The sequence below is a fragment of the Mesitornis unicolor genome, unplaced genomic scaffold, assembly GCF_000695765.1.
Source record: "Mesitornis unicolor isolate BGI_N332 unplaced genomic scaffold, ASM69576v1 scaffold780, whole genome shotgun sequence".
Taxonomy (NCBI): domain Eukaryota; kingdom Metazoa; phylum Chordata; class Aves; order Mesitornithiformes; family Mesitornithidae; genus Mesitornis; species Mesitornis unicolor.
In genome coordinates this window covers 9,259-28,106 of record NW_010156048.1, presented here as the reverse complement: position 1 = coordinate 28,106, position 18,848 = coordinate 9,259, and the positions used below count along the sequence as shown (strand labels likewise).

Below are 18,848 nucleotides of genomic sequence, written 5' to 3'. Positions count from 1 at the left end.
CGCAAGTGAAATCCCTGCAACAGCCGCCCTGCATGGTGAGAACAACTTTTCCTTGAGTGCACACAGAAGATGGAGAGATGTTTACATGGAGGCTTGATCCGTGTGATCGCTGAGCTGCTCCGGGCAGGGGGACTTGGTTTCTTTCTCCTCTTGGTTCTTTTGGGCTTTTGTGTTTTCAAAAGCCGTTTACTCTGTAAGGAATTAAGGAATTTCTTGCCTTCTGTGGCTGTATGATCGAAGCTTTTATTAGGTGAGGGGAAGCTGTGTTAGTTGAGCCATGGTTTAATTCACTTTGTAAGTTGGTTGGTTGTTTTTTAAAAAAAAAAATCCCTGAGTGTTCACTTACAAGAAAACCAACTATTAAGGGTGTAAAACAGTCTCTGTGAAATTTGAATATGCTTTTATGCAGAAACGTTGCGTAGCTGGGCAAATTTGGTTTGAGATTATAGAGTCCAATGAAGATTACTCCCTTTCATGCACTTAGTGGATTACTGCTAACTGCTTAAGCGTTCTTTTCTGTTACTCAATATGTTACTGATTTTACTTTATTCTGAGCAATAGTATTGTTATTTTTTTATTTTAGATGCTTTCAGTGAGTTACGTGCTTCCTATGTCATCTTTTGTACCCTCCTTATATCTGTGGTGATACTGGTCATAAGCATCTTCAACGCTGAATTTTATACAGGTGGGTTATGTAAATTGCTGAGCTGTCTGTGATCCCTGAACTCAGTAGGATGACCGTTCAGAGAGATTTCTGCTTACATTTGGTCTACTTCATTTTAGTAGATTTCCTTTTAAATTAATATAGACTATATGAAAAGCTTATTTTTAAGTGAATTGTCTCAGATTACCTCGTGGCTGAGACCCTCTTAGCTGAGCTGCTTCATAGATTCTTCATGGATTTCTTCCTCATTTGGTGACTGATTCCAGCGGTGAAAAGTTACTTGATGAGAATGTCGGGGGTTTTTTTGGCTGTGTTTTATGGGTGGTGGTTTTTTTTAATGAAGAGTTTTATTAGTACAGAATGAAACTTCACTTTGGCTTTTATTTGCAGTTGTGCCATCAATCCCATGCTCTCGACTGGCACTGATAGGAAAAATCGTTCACCCTCAGCAAGTGATCCATTTGGCTGCCCATACTGTAATGGGAATGTTGGTTGCTTGGTGTGCTGCAGTTATGACAAAAGGGAAATTCCAGTTCCTTGCTGTGCCCTGCATGCCTTCAGAAAGGTACGTGTGTGTTTGCGTGTGTTAAAGTATGCAAAGGACTTCTGTTGTAAAATGTATTTGCTGACTGTTTCTTTCAAACAAAAGATTTTAATTTGAGCACTCTAAAAAATAAGCAATTCTGTATTGATATCCTTTATTGAAGGATAGGTATTGCCCTCCTTTGTAAATGTTACAGTGCACAGAGAAATAACTGGGCCAGAAAAACTAAATTGCCAGGATTATTAATGGAAAATTGAATGATGACCAATTGGTTGTCTCTTGAACTAGGCCTTGGTCTCATGTTTAGTGTGACATACTTCATAAATACCGTAAGCATCCTCATGCATAAGTTACAGAAGTAGATTGGGATTACTATTTTAGAAAAAACTTCCTTAAATATCATAATAGGTACTGATCAGAAAAGTAAAATCAAACTTCTGATTTCAACTTCCTGAGGCTTGATTGACTTTATTTTTTTTTTTGAACTCAGAATTAATTCCAAGTTTTCTCTTTTAGCCTGGACGATGCTGTTTCTTTGATGTGCCTAAATGAATATCACCTCTTTCTGCTACTTTCTGGAGCTTTCATGGGATACAGTTACAGTCTTTTGTATTTTATTAACAACATGAATTATTTGCCCTTTCCAATCATACAGGTAAGGTGTTTAAATGCCTTTGCAGAAAGACAGCTCTGAGTAAAACAGCCTTGATTTTTTTATATTTTTGAATACAACAGTAGCAGCTGTCTGTTGGCACGCTTGCTTTAACAGATGAAGTGTACCCTGGACTTTAAATGCTAGTAGTGTTCATCTTCTTTCCTGCTCAACCCCTTGCCAATGACCACAGAAGTCCGGGATGTTTTGACAATAAAATTTATGCCCCTCTGATGCACGTTCAAAGCTGGGCTGGACCATTGCAGAAAGGGAATTACAGGGAAGAAACGATACGTGCGAACTGAATGTTAACTTCAGGAACTGACAACAAGAGTCACCTAAAAGCTGAAAAACCTGAGAGGAAAAAAAACATATTATGAGTTGTAGTTGGGTACAGATAATGTAAAGTCTGAATAGCGCATTCAGTCTTGCTTAAAGCTCAACATCCAAAGCTTGTTCATCAGTTAATGCCTCACAGCAGCCACTGACTTTACATGATTACCCGATGTACAAAGTCCAGCCAAACTGCCTGGAAAAGGTAACTTTAAACAAGGTTGGTTGTGTTAGTGGAAAACATTTAAGTCATGACTGCTCAGTTTATCAGCAAACCAAGCATCATTTTGGCAATGCTGTAGTTACAGTATTTGTAAAAGTTCTGTTGTCTGAATATTGCTAATGCTACATTTTTTTATAAATGCAACTTAGCCAAGTAAAAAAATTAAATCACTTTGTTTTCATGTGTATATAGCGTCAGATGGGTTGCTGTGGTCATTTGGAAAGACTTATAATTTGTTTGTACGGAGAAAATTGTCAATATTCCACTGATTTCACTGCTTGGAGGATTTCTGACTGTAACACATGGTTGTCTGAGTTTTCCCTGTGTTTTGATGGAACACTTCCAATCTAAATGAAATCTAGTAGATTAAATATGCCTTTTCTGTTGTTGATGTTTATTTTGCATTATCCAGCATTGTTCTAGTTTGTTCCCCTGTGTATGGAGTCAGTTTATGCCATCCTCCATTTTCATAGCAGGAAAAGGAATGAGAACTAGAAATTCTTATAAAATTGCAGAAAGAGACCAAGAGAATAAGCAGTAGGTGTAACACCTGGAGTTGCCTTAAACTCATTTTTCAATTACAGAATCCCAGACCGTTAGGGATTGGAAGGGACCTCCAAAGCTCATCCAGTCCAATCCCCCTGCCGGAGCAGGAACACCCAGATGAGGTTACACAGGAAGGCGTCCAGGCGGGTTTTGAATGTCTGCAGAGAAGGAGACTCCACAACCTCTCTGGGCAGCCTGGGCCAGTGCTCTGTCACCCTCACTGAGAAGAAGTTTCTTCTCCAATTGAAGTGGAACCTCCTGTGTTCCAGTTTGTGTCCGTTACCCCTTGTCCTATCATTGTTTGTCACCGAGAAGAGCCTGGCTCCATCCTCGTGATTAATCTGGACTTCAAGTTTTTAAGCACCTTGTGGTCTTTTTTTTGTGCATTTCATTGATTTGTTCTCAGCACAGAATCCTAAACTAGTATTTTTTGTTTGTTTTTTAGCGATACAAGTACTTTCGTTTCAGAAGATCTCTGCCTCTCCTCGTTAAGCACAGTTGTGTGGAATCGCTGTACTTCGTTAGAAACTTCTGTGTGGTATATTACTTTTTTGGTAAGGGTTTCTGAAATTCTCTTTTTTTTTAAAAAAAATTCCTGTATTTTGAAAACTTTACCTTACTATTTTTCATCCTTCCAGCTAAGTTGTTGAAGACACACAGACTTGTTTAAATAAATAGAGATCTAGCGCCTCTCTAGAACAGTAAGAAAAGGCAAAGGGTTTATACAGCAGTATTTGTATGATGGCAATTCTTACAGCCTTACAGAAGCTTGCTCGGTGTATGACAAATGTCTCTTCCAAAGAGATGAAGACCTATAAGAATTTATTGTGTAGCTGATAACGTAAGAGGATGACAGGATGCTAAGGAGAAGGGAAGGAACAACAGTTTTCTAACCTGAAGCCTGTGTGTGATCTCTGTACCAAAGCGTAGACTACTGCCTCTGATCTCTTCTGTACAGGAAATGCTGTTGCAGGCAGCTGCAGAATAACTTGCATGTAAGAGGAGCTACCAAATTCTGGTCGGTTGGTGTTTTACAGGTGTACATTTTAAAACCTGATACTTTGGGCCACTGTTTACATACCCGTCCTGATTTGTGGCAAAAAGTTTATAAATCTGAAAACACAAAAAAAATTAAAAAGAAAATTGTCTGTAATTTATACTCCATTTTTTCTTTAAATATTCCCAAATATTTTTTAACATGGATAAATATCTCCATGCCTTGGACTGCTCCTGGTGCCATTGTTTGGTATTGGAAATACAGCGTCACAGAGCTGAACCTGATGTACCAGCAGTGGGCATGACTTCACTATATGTAATGTTGCTATATTTTCACTATTTTTAAAGTAAAAATTAACGCTTTAGCTTTATTCTCAATTGCCCTTTGTATGATTGGGGGAAGCTGGGGAGACAAAGGCAGTGTGGCTCCCTCCCATATGAAACTGAAGTTTCATTTTGAAAATTATGGTTAACTATGTGCTGATGGAGCTGCTTGCACTCGACTTTCTGAAAATCAGGCATTTTTAATGTTATGGTTGTAGCTGCCCTCCTAAATGATGTCAAAATATGCTAGAATTATTTTCACTTTATTTACATTAGGGGATAAACAAGAAGTATGGTGGTTTTATATCAGTTTCCATTAAGCCTTTAAAAGCACTTTGCTGCTGCCTGAGCTGTAGTGAAAATGAGTATTAAATTATCATTACCCTCTTTTGTTAGTGAAGAAACACGAATAATTCAATGCTGAGAAGCTAGCAATAAAAGATAAGGTCTGCTTCTCTCACTGTGTAGGTTCTGACCTGAAGCCTTTTTTTGTTCTTATTTCTAGTTCTTAAAAAAACCTCAACCAACCAACCCCAAAGCCCAAGGGCAGATTGTTTCCTGCTGTATGCATGTTACAAGACAAGCCTCATCTCTGTCCATGCGTTCTGCTTTTGTCTTCTTTTTGGCCTATTGCGTATATGTTTTCCAGTGTCATGTTGGTTTCAGTGTTTCTTTTTGATCCCCTAGGTTATATCCCCAGAGTGTGGATGAGTACCACAATGGATCTTCGCATAGACAGGTAGGGTAGTAAGTATGTTGTGCTGAAAACTTATGGGATAATACTTCTGACAGCTCCCTTAGCTGGAGAAGTCCAGCGTAGCAACTGGCTCTGTGCATGTAGCAGCACTCAGCTCCTTGTCTCCCCTCCCAGAATGTGAGCAGCATTGGGTACCTCCATAATGGATCCTAAAGGAGCCGGCATCTCCCTGTAGGAACTGTCTTGTTGGATTGTCTTGTCATTAAGAAATCCCCTCTGGTTTCCTTCATCTCTTTAAGTCTCTAAAATATTCGAAAGGCAAATGTCATAGATGCGTTTTGTCTGCTTTTCTGTGTTTTTAGGGGGTGTGTCTTCATTTTTATATGGCTACTGTTTGTTTTAAAATAGGGAAAATGGAGTCTTAATACCTTAGTTGACTAAAACTGTAATCATTGTGATTTATTTCATAGTTCTTTTCTTTTCCTTGACTTAATTTTTTTTGTTTCATCACAGTTACTGAAAAATTAAAGAAATGTTATCTCAAACATTTTTAAGAAACCATTTTTGCAAAAACCCGCAACTTTATTCTTGCAGTTGTTGCTGCTGTAACAGCTTACTGTAGACACATCCCGTAATAAAAGTACTTACCTCTTCTTGGTTGTTTTATCTGCAGTGAATTGCATCCTCTTGACACTCTGACTGGCTTATTGGATCTCTCCTTGTTTTACCACGCCTGGTTATGTGGTGTATTTCTTCTGATTACCTGGTACATTGCATGGTTGCTCTTCAGAATCTATGCTACAGAGGTCAGTACGCAGTGACAGCGCTAAGGGGTAACACCGGTGTTTCACAGATAATACTTTCTCAAAAGCAGTTTTACTAGGAAATAACTTACGATGAGTTCTTGAATTTTCCAAGCACGTACCACAGATCATATCTGATAACTGAACAGTGGGCATTAACTGTCCCTTCCCTTTCCCTCGCTATAGCACAAACTGTGCTGCTTACAAAATGAACGTGTTTACAGTAATGCTTTGTTATTTCCACCTCTTCTTACTCCTCTCCTTCTGCTTCCACGTTCCCCATCTCCTATTCATGTTCGATGCTGATGGGGCAACCCTAACAAAGAAGCACTTTGTGCTGCACTGTGTTCTTTGTCCTCTTTAGGTGTAAAGACAGACGAGCCAACGCAGGGCCCATCTGTGTGTGGCAGAGCTCACTGGCTTGGCTTTGTCCGTGGTTCCATGCAATGATTTTGTATTTGAGAGACTTGCTGAAGACTTGTTACAAACAGCTACAGGTTACATGGGAAGCTAATGTCCAGAAACTATAGGTCTCAATCCAATTTTACAACAGGAAAGAGAGTGCTGTTGATTTACTGTGAGCTAAGCTCTAGGAATCTCAAATTTAAGTGACTTATCAAAGTGTGCAGTTCTCCGAAGCAGAGACGTGTTAATCTAATTCAGGCTGCAGTCTTAAAATAGACTTCAAGCAATCTTGGGAATTAAGATATCTCTGCTTTTTCATTCAATCATAGAGTCACCAATTAATATGGCTAAAAAAAGACCATTTAAATATATAATGAATCATATTAGAATAAATCTGAGACCGTGATTGAAGAGAGAAAGAAGAATTCTTGCTAACAAAGAATTGAAGACTGGATCTTTATTGACAAATCCAGATATTTTGTTGTAATAATATAGAGGAAAAAATTGTTCATCTACCTTGGTTTTTTTAACATTGCTGGACTGCACATCAGTAGGAAAAAAATAAATCAAGGTTTAAATCCTGGATAAATGGATTGGTGCAAAGCGCTCCTATGGAGCGTGTTCAGAGAAGAGCCACAGGGATGGTGAGGGCTCTGGAGAACAAGCCTGATGAGGAGCGGCTGAGGGAACTGGGCTTGTTTAGCCTGGAGAAGAGAAGGCTGAGGGGAGACCTCATCACCACCTACAACTGCCTCAAGGGAGCTTGTGGAGAGGTGGGTGCTGGGCTCTTCTCCCAGGTGATGGGGATAGAACAAGGGGAAACGGCACCAAGCTGTGCCAAGGGAGGTTCAGGTCAGAGAGAAGGAGGAAGTTCTTTACTGAGAGGGTCGTCAGAAGCTGGCACAGGCTGCCCAGGGAGGTGGTGGAGTCACCATCCCTGGATGTGTTTAAAGAGCGGGTAGACGAGGTACTTAAGGATATGGTTTAGGGGGTAGACAGGAACGGTTGGACGTGATGATCTCAGAGGGCTTTTCCAATTGAGCGATTCTGTGAATGAAATGGCACACGGTGCTTGTTGGAGTGTTAGCTTTAATTAAAAAGGTCTCTAGTTGTCGTGACTGCGTGGAGGACGGGTGAACAGTGAGTCAAGCATTGATGTAATGATGTGTCAGAGTTGGCTCCAACAGCAGCTCTGAGGTGTGAACAACCTTTTTCAAAGGACAGTAGTTGAAGCAGTAGTGAACACTGCGTCACTGTCTAACGATTTTATTCCTTATAAAACTGGAAGACAAAAGAAACATCCAGCTGCGAAGGCTGTGTCCCATTGGCTGCTGAACAAACCGTTTGTTTATCCGCGTGATTATTTTTTTAACGAGCTAAAAAAACTTCCAAAGCCGTTTGTAAATATTTGCAAATGCTAACTGAAAAGCCGGGAAAGAAATGGTAAACTCGCTTTATGAACACTTTGAAAGCAACTGCTGCCTCAAATTTCAATTTGGCAGTTGGAAACAGAGGGGAATAAATTTGCTCGTATGTCAAATCAGTGCAGTAACACAAAGCTGAGGGGTAATCTGTGCCCAAACTCATCCTGTTAAGTAGTGTTAAAAAGGTGCAGCGTTTTCTACAATTTAAGCACTGCTGTTTACATTTTAAATGTAGCCACAAGAACAGAAATTCTGTTAAAACACAGACTATTAGTATCATGATGATAAAAATGAGAATTCATTAGTTTATCAGGGAAACAGTGCAAGGGAAGAATTTAAAAAAAATATATTATTTGATACAAGAACCCCCAGTTCTTCACCAGAGTGGTTCAAGATTGACATTACAGTTGAGGTTTCAGTGAGTTATGTCACTCCTTTTTCCCCTGAGTACATGGCTAGAGGAATTTCCTTTCATGGTGACAGGATGCCCCTAGCTGTGAATTATGTGGGTATGTGGAAGGTGCTTGGACATAAAGATATCTGGATTTTAAGATTTCTCAATTTTAAATGTTATAAGTAAAGTCTTTTTTGTTTTCTATGTTAAAAATTTCAAGCTACTTTAAGTTGGAGCAATGGGGTATGTGCTTTTGTAGTTCATTATTCGTCTGGCAAATAACAGCTCAGCTGTGCTCTGTCAAGGTTTTCTTGTATTTTCTTCTTTATAACACAACCTCTCGTGTTCGTTTAGACACATCATTTTCCCATCCAGCCAACTTTTGCTGAGGAGACAGACCAGTGCCTGCCTAAGATCTTGAACAGCAACCCTCCCCTTTTTATAAAGGTAATTGAATTCCCACCATCCTCCCAGCTAGGTGTGTGCTGAGAAGGCGTTTCTCAAAGCGTGCAGTCAGATCTTCCAGGTACCGGTTCGTTTAACTGAGGTTCTGTAAAAAGCTGGATGAGGCAGTTGCATCTGATGGTGAAAATTTGTTTAGTGGTGACATCTGCTGGTGCTCCCCACGCTGTGCTGCTCTGAGCTGAAGACAGACTCGGGTAGGATCTGTTTGTCTGCAGTGTAAGTGTATCAGGATTAATGACATTCAGGTTTTTTTAACTCTTTCAACTTTGAGTCTTGTCAGATAAGCAGGTGTTTTGTCAAACTTTTGCATGCTCTTACCACTTTACCCCTGCTACTTATGTTTCAGTTTTTAAGTGTGTGTTCTCTTGAAATGAAAAAACTGTTTCCATATTTCTGTTGGAAGCAGGGTTTCTTTTTTTTAAAACAGACAGTACCAGAAAGCTGCTTAAAATCTGTGAGGGGAGTAATTTTAGTCTGACTATGGTGATCGTTAAAGGGATTTACTGATTATAATACTTAGAAACTGGAGACCTCATGTAAGAATTATTACATGAATAAAGATAAGAATATTCTCCTGCACGTGCAGAATCCAGATTTACTGGTTTAACAGATATCTGATAAGACTGGAGATATAATAGGCAAATTCAATTTGAATCCTTTTCTTAAGTTCTGCTGTGTTGCCAAAGGGTGGGTGAGTGGGTAAGAGTTGAGCTCAGCACAGCAAAAGGTAGAGGAAGTCTAATTTGTAATCTTAACTGTTACTGAAGTGTCTGATTTATAATTGGGTCTTGCGTAGTGTGAGAAATCGGGTTATTTTTGGTTTAATCACACGACTTAATCACATGAAAAAGCAGTATTCGGTCTGGTACTGTATGGCAGACGGTGCAATTTGGCCTCTGGCTTGCAAAACCAGTTCTTTCTGTAGATATTTTTACATCTTAGGTTCTTTCTCTTTGAGCTGTTGCTGTTAAGGTAAAAAATGGCATTAAATCTTCTTTAACTCCACAGAAATCACTTACCTGTAAAGTTCTCTGAAGCTGTTACTAACTCAGCAGCCCCATGCAGAGTGATTGTGGGGATGTGTGCTATCATTTGCCTCCTTTCTTTTCCTGTTACATGGCTGGTTTTAGTCTGTGGGAATCCCTTTCTTAGGCATTGCTTCTGTACAGATAATTATGTTTTTTAAGGAAATCTGTTGCACTTTGCATGCACTGAAACATTGTCCTTTCTTTGTAGTTTTTAGCCTTACAAGACTTGATGTTACTTTCCCAGTATTCTCCCGCTCGACGACAGGAAGTCTTTAGCCTTAGTCAGCCAGGTAATTATAAAAACTATTTCATGTTGATTCTTTTTCTCAAAAGTGTTAGTCAAATGCTTTTAGAGGCTCAGTGCTGTGAGGCATGCTACACAAGCCAGGAGGCCTTATCCCTATGGTGCCTTTTCCAAAAGAATGCTCGATGATCTATATTAGTATTGTTTCATCTACTAAACTCAGCAAATACTGGTGCCTGGGGTTTGATTTAGAAGATGGCCATGAGGAAACACAGATCTCGGGATGTTAAAAGCAGGGTCCTCTTGACGGATGGCCCAAACTGTGTTCGAACAGATGTGTATGAAAGCCTGATGTTGACATGTGAGTGAGATTGAAATCCAGCACAAATAGTGAGTCACCACTCGAGCTGTGAAAGCAAACAACGGCTATAATTTCAATTAGTACACAAGCCTCTTGCTGTATACAAAAGATATGGCAGAGAAGGTCAATTTAAGCTGCCTAGAAGCCTTCAGGAACTTCTTGTTACACCTTATCAGGAGTTCTAGTGTTTGTACTACTTCAGAACTGTTTGCCATCACCATTGATATGACTTTGTTCATTGTAGCTCTTCAGTAATTTCAGAACTGATGGGCTGAACTGCCTATTTTCTGCTTGCTTAGCAGGTTTCACTGAAGTCTTTTTAGAGTTATCCATTGACAGGGGGATAGAATCTATCAATGTTTTTATCTTCTTCTCAGTACAAATAAACTGTCACAGTGAAAATGAACCACATCTTAGAAATGGAGTGGTACTATAGCTTTGAAGCTTCTGCTGAGAGCATGTGGGTACTGTCAGAATAGATATAAAGGTGAGCATCTGGGTTAAACATAACCTGTGGTGCCTCTTTGTGTGCACACTGCTAGGTGGGCACCCGCACAACTGGACTGCAATATCAAGGGAGTGTTTGAGTCTTCTGAGTGATCTGACCCAGAGGCTGATCACCCAGCAGGAAGCTGCAGCAGCAAATGGGAGAGCAAAGCAGCCAGCAGGAACTTTGAAAGTATCTCCACAGACTCCAGGTATGTGAGGAAATGCTCATAATAGTTTGTAAAGCATGAATGTACTGTGGGTACATAAGTCTCAATTAAGTTGTATGGGAAAAATGAGTCACAGGGTTTTCTGCAGATAAATGCAAACACAAGGAGTCTCTTCCCTCAATTTAATTTTAAGTTTTCTGTTGAAAGAATCCCAAAATAACTTGAAAACTTGGCAAGATGATGTTTTCTCCGGTTGTTTACTTTGTGATGTTATGTTCAATGTGGCATTTTTTTCTACACTTAATGGATTAAGAAAGTCTAATTATTGCAGTTGTAGTAGGTGGTTGAACCAACTACAGCGAGACCTTAAGTCCTGCCAAGACATGCTTTGTCATTTGCATAGCTGCGCTCATGATTGGTTTGAGATGGTAAAGTTAGTTATTGTTTTGTTGTTGTGGGGACTTTGAGTATGTCTGTGTGATTCACTAATATCACTGTAGAATAGGAAAAGCCAGTCTGACTCTTGAGCTGTGTGCAGCCTGCAAGCATTTTGTGTGTTTTACGTGCCAGACTGAGGCATCGCTCCTGGCAGTAGAGCTGTGTTAGCACACGGGGTGCCAGGCACTTGAATCCCTTAGCAGTCAGTGCCTGGGATTCAAGTGCCCTGGGAACAGCAGAGGTGAATTTCTTCTAGTGCTGCTGTTCCTTGATTTTGACACTAACATGTCTTTTCTTACATACCAAGCAGAATCACAAAGAATTTTTACTTTTTTTCTGGTATTTAATCCTAAAAGCACACTTTATGTAGATACGTACAAGGGTGTAGTAATGCTAGCTAGTAAAAGGAGAAAAAAACAATAAATTCACAGGGATCCTTCTTATCACTTGCTGTTCTTAAACTGAAACTTTTAAAACACTTCATGTGCATGTGGATGTATACTTCTTTGCAAAATCACAGTGGAAACAATTTCCCTTAATAAAAGCTCTAATGATAGAGAGATTGCTGAAACAGCAATCAAATAACAAACCTATCTGTTATTCCATATCCGCCAGCCTGTTTGTCTTCATGCAGTGTGTTCTTTGTTATTAGGAGCTGCTGTGGCAGAAGACGCGCCTTTCCAGACACAGAGGTCTAATATCATTCCTAGAGCTTCCATGCCTTCACTGGTTAAACCATCCCTAATGCCTTTGAAGACACCACCTGGGTCTGATGTTGGTTCGCCTTTCAGCTCACCTGCTTTAAATTGCAAGATGGGAATTCTGGATGTAAACTCTCCTTGGCATAGATCAGTCCAAAGTCCTCAAGTTGTGAGAAGGGGACCAAAGCTGTGGACATCAGGTTCTGGTAGAGATTTTTCCACAAGTGTAGTAGGCATGTCAACAGACCTGCATCTTGAGGATGGAAGTGACAGCAGCCTGTTTTTCTGAATATATTGTATTTCTCTTGTAGATCTGCAGATGTTTTGTTCCCACCACGAATCCTTCCCAGTGCTCTCTGCTGCAAAAGTTGGCAGCGAGGCAGTACAGCCGAGCTTTATTTACACGTGGCTTCAGAACAAGCAAGAACAGGTAGAGTGAAAATCACAGTACAGATAGACTACGGCCAGGGCAGCTTACTCTTTTCTGAACAAACTTTCCTTTTTTGTTAATGAATGTTAATGAAAGCTGCTCCACTTAGCTTACATAAAAAAAATCCTTCCCCCACCCCTCAGTCCGTTTATGCTGTGAGAAGATGAGGAGGGCCAACCGTGCCTCCCTTCAGATAAATACAGATAATGCTTTTAATCTGTTGTTTCTTTTCAGATAAAAACCTTCTTGTCAAAACGAGTGCTGATAATGTATTTCTTCAGCGAGGTAATAATCATTGTACGTTTTGTGACTGAGCAGCATGGACTGGAAACGCAGGAGTGTATGAGTTCTGCTGTGGCACCGTGTACCTTTTGTGTGTAGTAATGGTTCTAAACCCTTTCTTTTAGTTTAAGGTTTCCCATAAGTACAACTTTGTACTTACTGTGGCTTTCATAGAGGATTATCGCATACCTGCATAGAAAAGAAGAATAATGCTTGTTTAAACTCATCTGATTATAAACTGCATTGTGCTTAAAGCATCATGTGCTGGTAAAATACAACTGAGAACTGAAGTGCAGTTTACACAACTTAAATGTGGTATACCAAGTGTAAGATGACATGACTTCGAGTTAATTTTAAGATTCAGTTAACTGCTTTTTGTTAGGTCAATGTACCAAATAAATTCTTTATAGTTTTCTTTTGTGGGAGAAGCGGTAGCTAGAATGTTGGGAATGTTTCCTTATGAAATACTGGTACTGATATTACTTTGCAAGTGAACTTAAACACTTAAACTAAACTTGCTTAGAAAAACATCTGAGTATTTCTCTTAGCGTAATTGAATGACAACTCAGTTACGTTTTACAGAAGTGTCCCCCTCTACTTTAGGTCTTTGTTTTTCAGGGATTTAAATGTTTCCTGCAGGTAGAGATCATATTTTTATATGCAGAACTTTCCTGTGTATGTGATAATGGTTTATGCTTCCATGTACAGCAGTGTTTTCTGATCAGTTAGACTGGAGAAGAGACAGGTCATGAAACAGGCCCATTTAATTCTTGAAAACTAGTTAGGTAATATACTTGATTTCTGGAAGTCCCAATCATAGCTGTAGCTTTGTGGGGAGCTCCTGTCCAAGAGGAACGTTCATTTCTTAAAAGATCAGATTTGTCTGGGTACTCCCTGCAATCTGTCAGCCTTGCAGGTCTTTTCTGAGGGGAGGGACGTGGCCCTATCGAATGTGTAACACCTTAATTGAAACCTGCAATTTTGGTGATATTATCTATAAAGTGTACTCAGAATGCTTTGATTTCTTCTCAGCACCCAGAAGCCTCCATCCAAGCTGTCTTCTCTGATGCACAAATGCACATCTGGGCGTTGGAAGGTAAGCTGTTTCTCTTTCCAGGTGATCCACTCCGAGTCATGAAATTACAACTAAAAGGATCCGACTCCAGGTTTCTGGGGCTCTGGGCTTTATCAGTGCAACAGAAGAAAAATCTTTGAATCTATTCTGACAAAAACCTGACTGCATTTCAGGTGCCAACATGAATAAATGTTTAATTCACTTGTTAGTTTTGAGATCCCACGTGAGATCTCTTAGTTTGTTCTGTAGAGGTTTGGTAGAGAGATCACTAAACTGGATTTCCGTTGCTTCTTTCCCATGTGAACCTATGTGTCACTTTTTTTTAAACCCCTGTAACAGATTTATGATGTCTTTTTACAACAGCTTTTCTGACCAGAGGCTCTGAGTCTTTCCTGTTAATCACAGAGTTGAGGGAGGCACTTGGGTAGTAACTTCACAATGGAAAGAAGATGGTCTGCAGAGAGTTAAAAGAACAATGACACTGTGGTTGCGCTAGGGGATTTTCTTGTTTGTTTCAGAGTCATGAGCAAATACCAGTATTGATTTATTAGATTTGCCTGTGCAAAAGATGATCTTTTTTTCCCTAGGTTATATGTTTTATAGGCTGATAGGCCAGGTTGTGTCAGACTGAAGTTGATGAGTTGGGACATACAAAGTCAGGAGATGGGAATCACACACACAGTTTGCAGAGAAGCAGAAGATACTATTTGTGTTTTAAGTAAGGGCTAGGCTGTAATTTTAAAAAATGGAAGTAAACTGAGAAGGGGTTTGAAGCTAACTCAAGGTTTCCCTGTAAGTAGTAGAGAGTTCTGCTCATACAAGCTGATAAAGTTAAGTGATCTGGAAATATTTGTGTGTGGCTCGAAGAATTGTGCAATAGGTCCTGCCTCTTGGCTGATGTCAGGTACAGCTCCACAGCAGTGGAAAGAGGGAGCCAATGCTTTTAAAAATTATTTTATATATAATCTTTCTTTTATTATCGTCAACCTCAAACTATTGTACACCTGGCAAACCAGTGGCTAGTCTAGTCCTGAAGCAAGCCAAAGCTGAGGTGACTGTCAGCTGGCTGCACTAAGCCCTGCACAACTCCACACACAAGTAGAATCTTCAAGCAAAATCACGATCATTGTTAATGCTTCAGAAGCTGAGAATTCAGTAATTACAGCGAACTTTGTTGGTTTTGTATTTCATGGTTTGTTTTCTGTTTTTTAAAGGTCTGTCTCATTTGGTAGCAGCCTCCTTTACTGAAGACCAATTTGGAGTTGTCCAAACTACGCTGCCAGCTATCCTGAATACTTTACTGACTCTTCAGGAGGTAAAAACTGTTGCCTTGCTGCAGAACAAGTTTAGGAGAAGAGGAGGAGTTTTGTTAATTTTATTATTTTTACGTTGCTGACCAGTTACAACATTCAAGTTGTTACCACTGTAAATGGCTTCTCTTGTGCCATGAATCTAAACAAAACAGATGCCACTATGTCCATTATAAAACAGCTGAATAACAACCGTGTTAGGTTTTTAAAGTGGAGAAGTAAGCGTGTTTTTAATGGAATGTTTAATTTTTAAAAATGATACTATATGCTCAATTAAAGACCTTATTTCAGGGATGCAGCAATTAGAAAACTATATTATGCATAGTTAGGCCTTCATTTTTTTTGGCTATACACAATTTTGTGTGCAATTTGGAGACCTTTGGAGGTAAGAACTGTGCGGTGTTTCTCTGCTAATACAAAGACATTACACTCAGATTACTGATGTGTGTGTCATGTGTATTTATTAAAAAGTCCAGATATGTTTCCAAGACTCTGTGCCCTATTGACATAATCATTTTACGCTGCCCTAACGTTGATTCTTGGAAAGCATTTAGAGGTTATTAAAGTCTTTCAGTGTAAGTCATCTATTCCAAGAACAGGCACCAGGGAAAACATAAAAGCCAAGACCCTTTTTTCTGAAAGAAACAAGTCATAATGCAGGACAGAATTATACTCCTGCTGCAGGGTGTGCTGTGCTCAGCATTAAGACACATTAATAGGAATTTTATTTTACAGAACTTGGTTCTGTGTTCACATGGATGGCCAGGAAATGCAAGGTCAGGCTCAGTCTCCAATCCATTTTTGTGTATCTCGGTGAAATTTCTGAAATTGCGCTTTCTTTTCACTTTGACAGAAACACGTTGCTAGTTACATCAGGAAATAATTGACCAGCTGTAACAACTTGTTTTTCCTCAGGTTTTAGACAGACACTTCAAACTGCCTCATGTTTCCAGCAAACCCCCCAGGATTTCGGGAAGTCTGGTGGACACATCCTACAAAACGCTACGATTCGCGCTTAGAGCGTCTCTGAAAACTGCACTGTACCGGATAACTTCTGTCTTTGGAGAGCACTTAAAGTAAGAACTTCTTCATGATCGCTTGTTTGGTAAATTTAGTTGTAATTAATGTTATTGTAGGACCTTTAAAAAGGACGTTTGTGCAAAAATCCCTTCAGGCCGTTACTCAGACATGGTGGTTTAGGAACTATGTTTTGATTTGTGGAACCTTAAAAATTTCTTGTGTAGATGCATGGTTCCCTTTAGAAAGTTATTATCCATAGATTTCTGGGCTATTTCTCTTAGTTACTTTTCATGAGCTCTTCAGAAGCAGTCCATGAATACCACTCGCTTAATAAATCGTAACTGCTGAAAAGAAAGTAAATCAACTGGAGACAATTGTCTGCTCTGTAGGGAGAGAATCCCGAGACTCCTATGAGGAGTTCAAATAATCAAATTCCCTTGCTGCTTGGTTGTCATCTGGCTCTTTCTCAACTACTGTCACAGCAGGCAGACTTTGGTACTTGATCTCTGAATATGTGGGACTGAAACTTCCTGCACTATCTGCCCATCTCTCCCTGTGGGGATGAAATGTTGCTCGGTTTGGAAGTGCTGGATACACGGGAAGGATCATTTTAAGAGTTTCTTTCTTACCTAAATAATTCTCACAAGTTAAAAAATTGCTTGAATGTGTCTACTGTTTTGGGTCCTTCACTACAACAAGGACATTGAGGCACTGGAGCACGTCCAGAGAAGGGCAGTGAAGCTGGTGAAGGCTCTGGAGCACAAACCATGAGGAGCAGCCGAGGGAACCAGTTCAGATTGTTCAGCCTGGAGAAGAGGAGACTGAGGGGAGACCTTATCACCCTCTACAACCACCTGAAAGGAGAGGGGGTAGTGAGGTGGGGGTCAGTCTCTTCTCTCAAGTAATAAGTGATAGGATGAGAGGAAACGTCCTCACGTTCACCAGGGGTAGTTTACATTAGATATTAGGGAAAATTTATTCTCCGAAAGGGTTGTCAGACACTGGAACAGGCTGTCAAGGGAGGTGATGGAGTCACCATCCCTGGAGATATTTCAAAGATGGGTAGATGAGGTGCTTAGAGACACGGTGTAGTTGTGGACAGGTTGTGGTTGGGCTGTATGATCTTAAAGGTCTTTTCCAACCAGATGATGCTATGAAGTAGGCTAGGTTTCCTGAGATAAGTGTCTTCTAGTAGTGGTAGCTGTTGAGGGTGAAAACTGAGTTCTAAGGATTAATATACTTTTTTGGTCTTTTTCTTGGAATGTGGGTTTTTCATGCAGCTGGGTTTTCTAAGGTGTATATTCAGTGTAATTGTTGATGTCACTGTATACTTCATTTTGGCACGAGACTTTATTTTGTGGTGTATTACATTTAATGTAAAGTCTTACGTTCCGCATTTCTTTCTTTCAGCGCAGTGCAAGTGTCTGCAGAACATAAGAAAAGACTTCAGCAATTCTTGGAATACAAAGAATAAGTAACAGATCTCGATGTAGCTACGGTTTTTGTTTTCAACACTTCTGGTGAGAAGGAACTGGGACTAATGAGCTCTTATCTTGACTTTTTGGAAAAGCGTCATGGAACAAAACTGTTAGAACTGCAGAAGAGCCCTTCTGGGTTTGGATCATCTTTTGTGAAATAAAACTTTTAAAAATTCATCTTGCCTTCTTTCAGTATCACTTCCAAATGAGAAAGTGTCAGTTCTTACTTTGCATAAGACCGTGACATTTGAGGTTATCAGAATTACTTTGCCACTCGGATCCTTCCCTGTTTTTCACAGTGTATTCTTCCCTTACCCTTTTCTGTTAAAGGGCTGAGTAGAGATTTGCATAGATAGTGTGGCTAAGTGTTCCATAAATTCAGTTGAGGACACTTTTAGTGCAGATGAAGTGTGTACTTTAGGGGTAGGAAACAGATGTGCCCAGGAATAAAACACGCTACTTTTCTGTAAGATGGAAATATTCCTTCAGAGTAAAATGGGTGTGCAAAAAGGCATTGTTAAGACACAAATACTGCTTGAAAAGTATTTTACCTTGAAGGAGACCTAGGAAACAAAGTTCTCATCGATGCTGAAATGTACAGGAAACGGTGCTGCATTTAGCCAAACTCCCACGTAATGGTACTGTGGATTAAAGTTGAGATCAACAGCTTTCTGTTAAGGGGGCAAAGAGGGATATTTGCAGCATATCTAACTTTTTCAAAGTAATAACCATTACTGGTAGCTTCAGGTGACAAGTGCAACTTTTTAAAAGCACTTTTTAAAGCTTTTTATCTGAAAGTAAACCTGTCCAAATTGTTTGAACGTTACCTACTCTGTATTTAAACTGGCTCCAGTTGTTGTGATATCTACACGTATGGAGTACGAAGTGCTTAGATGTAGCTGCAGTGGCTTACTGACACTTCCTTGAGATAGCAGCGTGCTAAATGGTCTTGCAAATTAATGTAGCGTGACAAGGGGAAACAAAATGTGGATCAGTTTCCCTCTGTTCTCTTCCGTGCTCTTAGTCCTATGGTTTTGGATTTGAAGGTGGCCATGGTGTCAGTTACGTTGGTGTGATGAAATGATCAGCTGGTAGCGGTTGTGCAGTCATAATTCTTAGGGGTCCTGTAAGATTTGGGGAAAAGAGTAAAAATTGAGTAAATTAGGGTAAAATCTACAAGGAGACCTGCATATTGCTTTCCTCAGTACAGAGATGTGTTGTTCTCTCCTAATGCAGGCGCTGTGTGTGTTAGATTTGACGGTGGACATGAGAACCACGTTGTTCCTTTTGCCCTGGGGTGGCTTACAGCGAACACCTGAAGGTGGTGGAGAGCCCTTCATTACGCTTAAAGGTTC

At 39.9% G+C, this 18,848-nt stretch overlaps 1 protein-coding gene across 1 annotated transcript; it reads left to right on the top strand.

Moving 5' to 3' along the window:
* Positions 1-561: 561 nt before the first annotated feature.
* NDC1 (NDC1 transmembrane nucleoporin) lies at positions 562-17,489 on the top strand (the record flags this gene model as incomplete). The annotated part of the gene is made up of 16 exons (XM_010192830.1): positions 562-685; positions 1,055-1,229; positions 1,725-1,863; positions 3,408-3,516; positions 4,970-5,021; positions 5,653-5,785; positions 8,360-8,452; positions 9,707-9,788; positions 10,646-10,801; positions 11,850-12,104; positions 12,210-12,328; positions 12,563-12,613; positions 13,643-13,706; positions 14,900-15,000; positions 15,911-16,071; positions 17,426-17,489. Coding segments are annotated over 16 exons (1,878 nt in total), but the record flags the coding sequence as incomplete, so codon positions are not given.
* Positions 17,490-18,848: the final 1,359 nt, after the last annotated feature.